At 41.8% G+C, this 11,518-nt stretch overlaps 1 protein-coding gene across 2 annotated transcripts in view; it reads left to right on the top strand.

The window, feature by feature from the left end:
• Nucleotides 1-9,413, top strand: part of LOC101283876 (zinc finger protein 551) — a 270,119-nt gene extending 260,706 nt beyond the window's left edge. For both annotated transcript variants that reach the window (XM_049703225.1, XM_033411841.2), the window contains exon 3: nucleotides 1,459-9,413. In XM_049703225.1, the coding sequence (XP_049559182.1) occupies nucleotides 1,459-4,229 (2,771 nt within the window). In that variant the 3' untranslated portion in view covers nucleotides 4,230-9,413. The remainder of the gene's footprint in view (nucleotides 1-1,458) is intronic.
• The last annotated feature ends 2,105 nt before the right edge of the window (nucleotides 9,414-11,518 follow it).

The following is an 11,518-nucleotide window of genomic DNA, read 5'->3' on the forward strand; positions in this document are numbered from 1 at the left end:
GTTCCAGGTACTTGCACAGTTAGGGCTTAGGGCAAAGTAAGGTAAAGGACTCTTAGAAGAGTCCTTTGTGAATCATGGGATGGACATGACTCTAGCCATGGCAAGGTGGGCTCAGAGTTGGCCTGGTTCTGGTGAATTACAGCTGGGGAGGGTGTGACATAAGGGCCGTGTTAAGAATATACCAGGAACCCAGGGACTTCCCTGGTGGTGCAGTGGTTAAAAATCCGCCTGTTGGGCTTCCCTGGTGGTGCAGTGGTTGGGAGTCCGCCTGTTGATGCAGGGGATGTGGGTTCGTGCCGCGGTCCGGGGGGATCCCACATGCCGCAGAGCGGCTGGGCCCATGGGCCCTGGCTGCTAGGCCTGCGTGTCCGGAGCCTGTGCTCCATGACGTGAGGGTCTGCGGTGATGGGAGGCCCGTGTACTGCAAAAAAAAAAAAAAAAAAATTCCACATGTCAATGCAGGGGACACAGGTTTCAGCCCTGGTCCAGGAAGATCCCACATGCTACAAAGCAGCTAAGCCTGTGCGTCACAACTACTGAGTCTGCAGTGTAGAGCCCACGAGCCACAATTACTGAGCCTGTGCACCACAACTACTGAATCACATGTGCCTAGAGCCCATGCTCCGCAACAAGAGAAGCCACTGTAATGAGAAGCCTGCGCACTGCAACCAAGAGCAACCCCCACTCACCGCAACTAGAGAAAAAGGCTGTGTGCAGCAATGAAGACCCAACGCAGCCAATCAGCATATATATATATATATATATATATATATATATAATCTTTTTTTAAAAAAACAACAAAGACTATACCAGGAACCTGTCCTTGTTCAACGAGAATTTTGGTGCCATTGCCAGTGTCCACACCACATTTCTACCTTTATGCCTCCACCTTTGACCCTTTGCCAACCTGTCAGTTCAACTACTTTGTCATTTCTACTGTGATTTCCAGCCAAGTGAAAATCTCTACCTCTCTGAACTCCACATCTCACACATTTCTCTCACCACCCTTTCTCTATTACTCTGTAACCTTGCCTTTCATATGTTCTGCTGTGAGGTGTGTGAACATATGCTTAAATTGACCTCGAAAAGCACATAATCTGTTGTGATTGTGTTTTCATGGCCTTGATCACACCCTTCTACTGTGCTTCACATCAGCAGTAGAAAAGGTCCTGCAGGAAGCTGTGGTCAGAGAAACAAGCCCTAGACCCTGCTTCTCTTCCTTACGTCACACCCTATTTTTGTATCCTTCCCCTGTTGAGGTCTCTACCATTTTCATATTGTGAGGACCCAGGAATGCACAGCAGCTTCTGCTTAAACTGATTTCCAGCTCCCTAGTCTTGAAAAGTATCCCATTTGCTTGAAAAGATTCATTCTTAGATGAGATAGCTGCACATTTGTGGTGAGTTTGCTCCTTCTCTGGAGTCAACGTGTACTTCAAGAGTGTTTCTTTGCATTCAGGTTGCTGCTGTGGAGCAGAAGGTGAGGAGACATCCTGTGAAGAAACTGTTCCTGTAGGAGTGTCACAGGCTGGGTCTCCTAAGGCAGCTCCATTTTCCCAGAAGACACACCCCTGTGAGATGTGTGGTCCAGTCTTGAGAGACATTTTCCAGTTGGCCGAGCATCAGGGAACACAACACAGCCATAAGCTGTTGAGATGTGGAGCATGTGCAACAACATTTTATATGCCTTTGAATAGCATTGTACACAGGGCTTCATTTTTCAGGAGCCACAGATTCCAAGTGTCACAGAAGCCTCTTACTTCTAGGAAGATCCGGGCCAGCGTGGGACATCTGCAGCAGCAGACCACTCATACTGTGGAGAAGCCAAGCAAAATCACCCAGTGTGGGTCAACTTCACAAGGCAGGAAAAATCATCACACCTGGGGAGAATGCAAGAAAGCCCTCAGCCCCAAACACACACTTGTTCAGGACTGGTGTGTCTACACTGAAAGACAGTGTTTTGTGTGCAGTGAATGTGGGAAAACATTCAGGTACAAATCCGCATTTGTTATGCACCTGAGAGTACACACTAGAGAAAGGCTTCATGTGTTTAGCAGAAGTGACAAATCCTTTAGACAAAGCTCAACCATCAGTCAACATCGAAAAATTTATACTGGTTCAGGACAGGACAAGTGCAGCAAATGTGGGAAATCCTTAACTCAAAAATGTGTCCTCATATATCCCCAGAGATTGCACAGTGGAGAAAACAGTTCTGTGTGCAGTGACTGTGCAAAGTCTTTTTCCCATAGCTCTGTGTTCATTCGACATAAGAGAGTATTTTCTGGAGAAAGGTTTTATAAGTGTAGTGACTGTGTGAAATCTTTTACCTGTAGGTCTGCCCTCATTTATCATCAGAGATCTCACACAGGAGAAAGGCCTTATGAGTGCAGTGAATGTGGGAAGTCCTTTACCACTAACCGCACCCTCCGTTCTCATCAGAGATCTCACACGGGAGAAAAGCCTTATAAATGCACTGAATGTGGAAAGTCTTATACCTCTACCAATGCTTTCCGATATCATCAGAGAGTTCATTCTGGAGAAAGGCCTTATGAGTGCAGTGAATGTGGGAAATCTTTTATGTCTAGGTCTGCATTCATTTCTCATCATAGATATCACACAGGAGAAAGGCCTTATGAGTGCAGCGAATGTGAGAAATCTTTTGTCTCTAGGGCTGCCCTCAGATATCATCAGAGATCTCACACAGGAGAAAAACCTTATGAGTGCACCGAATGTGGGAAATCTTTTACCACTAACTCTAACTTCCATTATCATCTAAGAGTTCACACTGGAGAAAGGCCTTATGAGTGCAGTGAATGTGGGAAATGTTTTACCAGTAGCTCTAACCTCCATTATCATCAAAGCACTCACACTGGAGAAAGGCCTTATGAGTGCAGTGAATGTGGGAAAACTTTTATTACTCCTGCTATTCTTCGTTACCATCAGAAAATTCATTCTAGTGAATGGCCTTTTACGTGCAGTGAATGTGGGAAATCTTTTACCTCTAAATCCAACTTTTGTTATCATCTGGGGGTTCATTCTGGAGAAAGGCCTTGTGTAAGGTGCAGCGAATGCGGGAAATCCTTTACCAGTAGCAGTACCCTCCGTTATCATCAGAGAATTCATTCTGGAGAGAGGCCTTATGAGTGCAATGACTGTGGGAAATGTTTTATGTCTGGGTCTGCCCTCAGATATCATCAGAGATTACACACAGGAGAAAGGCCTTATAAGTGCAGTAAATGTGGGAAGGCTTTTAAAACTAGCTCCAACCTCTGTTATCATCAGAGAGTTCACAGAGGAGAAAGACCTTATGAGTGCAGTGAATGTGGGAAATCCTTTACTTCTGTCTATTATCTGTGTAATCATTATAGATTTCATTCTGGAGAAAAGCCTTATAAGTGTAGCAAATGTGGGAAATCCTTTACCCTTAGGAATAGCTTCATTCAACACCAGAAAGTTCACACAGAAGGTCTTTATGGATGTAGTGAGTGTGGGAAACCTTTTCAGAGTAAGTGTGGGCTTATTGAACACCAGAGAATTCACACAGGAGAAAGGCCTTACAAATGCACTGAATGTGGGAAATCTTTTATTACTAATTACCTCTTCCGTGTTCATCAGAGAAATCACACTGGAGAGAAGCCTTATAAGTGCAGTGAATGTGGGAAATCTTATACCGCTAGCTCTACCCTCCGTTATCATCGTAGAACTCATACTGGAGAAAAGCCTTACAAATGCACCAAATGTGGGAAATCTTTTACCGCTAATAACCATCTCCGTGTACATCTGAGAAATCACACTGGAGAGAAGCCTTATGAGTGCAGTGAATGTGGGAAATCCTTTACTAGCAACTCTAACCTTCATTATCATCAGAGTACTCACAGTGGAAAGAAACCTTATGAGTGCAGTGAATGTGGGAAATCCTTTACCAGCAGCTCTAGCCTTCGTTATCATCAGAGTGCTCACACTGGAGAAAGGCCTTATGAGTGTAGTGATTGTGGGAAATCATTTGTCCAAAGAAATCTCCTCATTATACACCAGAGAGCTCACACTGGAGAAAGACCTTATAAGTGCACTGAATGTGGTAAATCTTTTACTCATAGCTCCACCCTCAATTATCATCAGAGAGTTCACAGTGGAGAAAGGCCTTTTAAGTGCAGTGAATGTGGGAAATCTTTTATTAACACCTCCAAACTGCGTTGTCATGAGAGAGGTCACACTAGAGAAAGGCCTTAAGAGTGCCCTAAATGTGGGAAATCTTTTATGAGCAAATCCTTCTGAGGATTGGAGAGTTTACACGAGAGAAAGGCATAGATGTACAGGGAATGTGCAATTTCCTTGTTCAGTACAGAGGCAGTGGAGAAAACTGAGGGGCCATTGGTCTGAATTGAATCTCACCTCAAGTGCTTCTGAGGGCATGAATTTTTTTCCCTTACTCAAATTAGAGATTATAGGGTATTGAGGCACTGTTGGAGAGCGTGTATTCCTCCAAGTCTACAGAGAACTATATTTCCCAATGTCCACAATTCTTTGAGCTAATGTTGCTATTTGTAAGACCATTGGGTCCAGGGGAAACCATAATTGGTACAGAAACTCTGGTTTAGTAGGGAGTGGAGGACATTGCAGCCAACTAGATGGAATGTACCTCTTCTAAAGGTGTATCCAGATTCTGTGACATTGACTGTGCAGGATCAGTTTATACACTGATTCTAGTGAATTTCACTTCAAGACCCTTACTGCAGAGGCAGGAAAGGAAGAGAAAAGGGGATGTAGCTCTTGTGATCTAGGCAGCATGCCTGTTGACTCAGGTAGAAATGTACTTCATTGCTCTTCATATTTGCTACCACTGAGGGAAGACTGATCCCCAGAGAGCACAAGGAGAGCATTGGTGGATTCAGTATATGGTTGCCAAACCTATTTTCCAAAGGGAGTGAGACATACAGATTTTTTCATCTTGAGACAATCTTTAAATCTATATTAAAGTATAATTTACATGTACTAAACTGCATATGTTTGAAGTATTACAAGTTAATAAGTTTTCACCTAGGTATGAATCTCAAAACCATCACCAGAGTTCTGATACTGCCCATATTTACCTCATGACCTATTATTATCTCTCCTTGCCCTTCCCACCTCTCCAGGTAATCACTGATGTACTTTTCCTTAGAATAGATACCTTTGCATTTTTTTTTAATTTATCTAATTGGAATCATAAGCTGTTTACTGGGTTTTTCTTCTGAGTTCCTTTGTTTCATAATTATTTGAGATTCATCAGTGATATAAACGAATAGCTCATCTCTTTATTTTTTGATGAGTAGCATTCTTATCTGGATGTACCACTGTTAGTTTACCCATTCATCTTTTTATGGGCATTTAGGTTATTTCTAGGTTTTCACTCTTGAAAATAAAGCTGCTACAAACATTTGCATCAGTTCTTTATGTGGATTATGTTTCTTTTATCTTTTATTGATAACTCAGTGCAGTGTCTGAATCACTGGGTAGATGAACGTGTAACTCCTGATGAAACTAAGAAACTGGTCTAAAATGACTTCCATTTTCATTCCCATCAAAACTGTAGGAGAGTTCCAGTTTCTCAACATCCATGCCAATCGTTAATGTCAGCCCTTTTAATAAGTGAGTAGTGCTATCTCAGCGAGGTTTTAATTGGTTTTAATTGCATTACCCTAGAGATTTGTGATTTTTTTTTTTTTTGTGGTACACGAGCCTCTCACTGTTGTGGTCTCTCCTGTTGCAGAGCACAGACTCTGGACGTGCAGGCCCAGCAGCCATGGCTCACGGGCCCAGCTGCTCCACGACATGTGGGATCTTCCCAGACTGGGGCATGAACCCGTGTCCCCTGCATCAGCAGGCAGACTCTAAACCACTGTGCCACCAGGGAAGCCCAAGATTTGTGATTTTTAGCATTTTTTAATGCTGTATATCTTCTTATTTATTTATTTTTGGCTGCATGGGTCTTAGTTGCTGTGCGCAGGCTTTCTCTAGATGTGGCGAGCAGGGTCTACTCTTCGTTGTGGTATGCCGGCGTCTCATTGCGGTGACTTCTCTTGTTGCGGAGCTTGGGCTCTAGGCATGTGGGCTTCAGTAGTTGTGGCTCACAGGCTCTAGAGCACAGGCTCAGTAGTTGTGGCACATGGGCTTACCTGCTCCGTGGCATGTGGGATCTTCCCAGACTATGGATCGAATTGGTGTCCCCACATTGGCAGGTGGATTCTTAACCACTGTGCCACCAGAGAAGTCCCTGTATGTCTTTTGTACAATTCCTGATCATATCATTTGTCTAATTTTTTAAAATTAATTATCCCTGTTTCCATCACTTAAGTACGGGCATTGTGTAAAACAATAAATCTAGCCCTGCTTTGTAGCTTTTGCCAATTTCCAAGGTATAAATTCTCCCACTATGAAAGTGGGATGTTCTCAGAGAAGGAGCTGAAAAATTCTACTTGGGTCCCCTGGATGTTGGGTGGAAAACTAAACTTAGCATCTGGTTCATTATAAGGGGTTTTCACTCTCTGAACACTCTTCAAAGTTCCTTTTATCTTTCCCTTTCTGTAATTATTGACTGATGGTCTCCAATAGGTATTTACCCTTCATGGAGTTCACCACCACTTGGGGCTGCTTTTCCAGACATCCCAATTGGTTGGTGGGGTCACTGTGGGTCTCTCCATCCCTGGTGAGGCTTCTCAGAAGGACTCGTGCCCAGGAACACCAGGTGGAAGGTCCTGCCGGTGACCATGGGGGAAGGTTCCCAACCTGGTGAGGCCTTTTACTCAGGCCCACATGCTCCATGCCACCGGTCATGTTTGATCTGAGGTGGCATTTCAGGACAGCGGGGAAGGCGTGAGCCATGTACGGCACAGAGTGGGGGTGGCAGGAGGGCAGTGGTGGCCTGAGGACCCCAGAGACACCTAAAGGTGTTGGCGTCTGCCAAGGAGATTTAGGAAGGACCCTAAAGTTTCCATTGCTCATCCCTAAGGCGATGCCCTGCCCAGAGTTCTGGATCCCTCTTGCCATTGGAGGTCCCTGAGCAATGCGTGACAGTGCAGGCAGGATGCAGGCTTGTTGACCTGCTGGCAACTCCCCACCTTCTGCCCCACCTGCCTGGTGTAAAGGCCAGGGATTTCCTCAATGAAGTGGAAAAATCAAGGCTCAACCTCTGAGGCAAGAATCAGAGATTAAGTCTTTTTTTATTAAAATAAATTTATTTATTTATTTTTGGCTGCATTGAGTCTTCATTGCTTCATGCGGGCTTTCTCTAGTTGCGGTGAGTGGGGGCTACTCTTTGTTGCGGTGCACGGGCTTCTCATTGCGGTGGCTTCTCTTGTGGAGCACGGGTTCTAGGTGCGCAGGCTTCAGTAGTTGTGGCACGTGGGATCTAGAGTGCAGGCTCAGTAGTTGTGGTGCACGGGCTTAGTTGCTCCGCGGCATGTGGAATCTTCCCGGACAAGGGCTCGAACCCATCCCCTGCATTGCCAGGCAGGTTCTTAACCACTGCACCACCAGGGAAGCCCAGAGATTAAGTCTTTGGAGCAAATTAGAGACTCAATCTCAGTAGCAATTAGGTTGTCCAAGATACTTAGTTAAGGAAGAAATTAATGTCAGACAAGGAAGCACAGATCCAGGAACCTTAGTACTAAGCAGGATAAATGCCAAAAAATAACATGTAGACATAATTTTGAAATTACAGGAAATCAAAGATTTAAAGAATCCTAAAAGAAGCCAGAGGGGGAAAATACTCATTGAGGAATGAAGTTAAGAATTATATCCAATATCTCCTCAGAAACCATGCAACAAGGAGAGGTGTGAAATATTTAAAGTGCTGAGATGAAAAATAAGTCAACCTTGAATTCTGTACCATCAAAATTATCCTTCAGTAATGCAGGGAAACCAAAGCCTTTCAAAGACAAAAACTGAGGGAATTTGTTCTCAGTAAACCTACTGTCTTAGTCCATTTGGGATACTATAACAAAAAATCACAGACTTGTTAGTTTGTTTGTTTGTTTGTTTTGTTTTTTTGCGGTACGCAGGCCTCTTACTGCTGTGGCCTCTCCCGTCGCGGAGCACAGGCTCCGGACGCGCAGGCTCAGCGGCCATGGCTCACGGGCCCAGCTGCTCCGCGGCATGTGGGATCGTCCTGGACTGGGACATGAACTCATGTCCCCTGCATCGGCAGGTGGACTCTCAACCACTGTGCCACCAGGAAAGCCTGACTTGTTAGTTTATTAAAAAAATAAACATTTTTTTCTCATAGGTTTGGTGGCTGTGGAGTACAGGTTCCAGCATGGTCGAGTTCTCTGGTGGGAACCCTCTTCCTGGTTCATAGCAGGTGGTTTCTTGCTGTGTCCTCATGTGATAGAAGGAGCTAGGGGCCTCTCTGGAGCGTCTTTTATAAAGGGACTAATTCCACCCATGAGGGCTCTATCACCTTATGACTGAAGCATCTCTCAAAGTCCCCACCTCCTAATACTAGCATCTTTGGGGGTTATTCTTTCAACAGAGGTTTTGGAGGGACAACACAAACATTCAGACCATAGCACCTGCCTTGCAAGAAATGTTTAAAAACTTTAGAGATGACAAAAATGATATAGGTCAAAAAGTCCAATCTACATAAAGAAGAGCAGTGAAGAAGTAATAAATGAAGGAAAAATAAAATATTATTTTTCTTGTTCTTAATTGATCTAACAGATAACAATTTGAAGTAGTAATACCAACAACATATTCTATTATGTATGCTTATCTGTATGCATGTCTTGTGTGTGTGTGTGTGTATGCTTATGCTTTTATATAAGTGAAATGAATGACATCAATAATACAAGGGATTAGAGGGAAGAATTGGGATTATTTTATTATTATGAGGTACACTACGTGAAGTGGAAAAGGCGTTACTTGAAAGTGGACTTGGATTAGTTGTCGATGTTTACTGCAAACTCTATAGGAACAGCTAAAAATATAACTGATACGCTAACAAGATAAAATGGAATCATAAAACACTCAGTGAAAACCACATAAAGCAGGTAAAGAGTGTGAGACAAAAATTCAAAGAGCAAGGGCAACAAACACAAATTAGTAACAGATGTGGTATATATTAATCCAACTCTATTAGTAATCACTTTGAACAGCAGAAGACCAATTACAAGAGATTTTCAGAGTAGGTAGAAAACCAAGATCCTACTATATGTTGTCTATAGAAACTGTCTTAAGCTTCTAATTTTGTAATAATTTGTTGCAAGGGCAATAGAAAATGAATAGAGGGGGAATTCCTGGTCAGGGTTAGGACTGGTCCAGTGGTTAGGACTCTGCACTTCCACTGCTGGGGGCCCGGGTTCAATTCCTGGTCAGGGAACTAAGATCCGGAAGCCCATGGCATGGACAAAAAAAAAAAAAAAAAAAAAAAGAGGAAAATGAATAGGGGGCAGAAATGCAAAGAAATGAGGTAATTGAGAAAGTCAAAGTTAGCAAACCAAGTCAGAGAGTTCTCACATTGAAGGTTCTGACTGTGTGACATGGTGGGGTCATGTCAGTGTGGTAAATAAAATGCTTTATTTACTGTGGCTTCATTGCTTAACAGTGTCCATCAGCTATTTGTCATCAGACAAAAGAATAATGACATATTAATGTTTCATCATAAAATTATTCATTTCTGACTGGGTTAGAAATGACCTTATGACTACTGGGGGCAAAAGTTAGTTGGTTATCTACTTAGATAACTGGAAATCATTCAAGTCTCTGTCATTTACTGAAACATACCCTTGACGCTATTGTAAAGATTCTGTGAATGGAGGTATGGGAAGGACACAGTCTCATTACAGATTATTGCATGAACTTAATCGCAATAAATATTTACAGAGTGTATTTAATTTTAGAAATATGCAATCATACTCCCAGTATAGTATGAGGGATTGGAATTAAGCTTTTAAATCCCACCATTGGCATAGAGACAACTATAGATCAATGGAACAGAATATAGAGTCCAGAAATAAACATGTGCACATATGGTGAATTTGCTTACACCAAAGGTGTCAAGAATACACAATGAGGACTGGATTGTCTATTCAATAAATGACGTTGGGGAACAGAGAGACACAAAAGAGCAAAACTTTAACCCTATCTTACACCATACACAAAAATCAACTCAAAATGGATGAAAGATTTGAACACATCACCTGGAACTATAAAACTTCTAGAAGAAAACATAGGGTGAAAGCTCCTTTTCATTTGCCTTGGCATTGATTTTTTTGGGTTTGACACAAAAAGCAAAGATAATAAAAGCAAAAATAAACAAGTGGGAGTACATCAATCGAAAAAGCTTCTGCATAGCAAAGGAAACCATCAACAAAATGAAATGGGAATATACAGAATGGCAGGAAATATTTGAAAATCATACATCTGATAAGGGGTTAATATCTAAAATGTATAAAGAACTCATACAACTTAATAGCAAAACAAATAATTTAAAAATAAGCAATGGAACTGTATAGACATATTTTCCAAAGAATACATAAAAATGGGCAACAAGTACATGGAAATGTGTTCAACATTACTAAATATGCAAAGCAAGGCCATAATGAAATATCACCTCACACGTTAGAATGGCAGTCATCAAAAAACAAGGGATAACAGTGTTAGGTTGTTGAGAAATGTGAACCCTTGTCTACCGATTCTGTGAATGTAAATTAGTGCAGCTACTGTGGAAAAAAGTAGAGAGTTTCCACAAAAAATTAAAAATGGAACTACCCTACTATCCAGCAATTCCACATATGGGTATAATTCTAAAGGAAATGAAAACAGGATATTGAAATGATATGTGCTCTCCCACGTTCATTACAGCATTTTTCACAATTCCCAAGATACGGAGACAACCTAAGTGTCCATCAGTGGACGAATGGATAAAGAAGATGTGATATATATAGGGAGCCCATATATATATGAATACTACATAGCCATGAGAAAGAAGGAGCTCTTGCCATTTGTGACAACATCAATGGACCTTTAATGCATTGTGCTACATGAAATAAGTGAAACAGAGAAAGACAAATACTGTATAGTATCACTTTTATGCAGAACCTTAAAAAGTCAAACTCATAGAAATAGAGAGTATAAATGTTATTGGGGTTAAGGGGGGCAGTGGAAGAAATAAGGAGAGTTTGGTGAAAGGGAACAAACTTTCAGGTATAAAATGAATAACGTCTGAGCATCTAATGTAAAATACAATGAGTATAGTGGATAACACTGTATTTTATAATTGATATATGCGGAGAGAGTATTACTTAAATGTTTTCTCTGTCTCACACACACAAGATGAATATATGAGGTGATGTCTTAATTAAATAGATGGGGGGGATTGTTTTCAATGTATCCATATGTCAAATCAGCACGATGTACACATTGGTATCTTATAGTTTTATATTATAACTCAGTATATCTGATTAAAAAATAAAATAACAAAATGAAACCATAAATAAGTCAACCCACCAGACATGTCTTTTTTTTTCTTTCTTTTTAATCTT

This window comes from Orcinus orca, chromosome 20 (genome assembly GCF_937001465.1).
Source record: "Orcinus orca chromosome 20, mOrcOrc1.1, whole genome shotgun sequence".
Taxonomy (NCBI): domain Eukaryota; kingdom Metazoa; phylum Chordata; class Mammalia; order Artiodactyla; family Delphinidae; genus Orcinus; species Orcinus orca.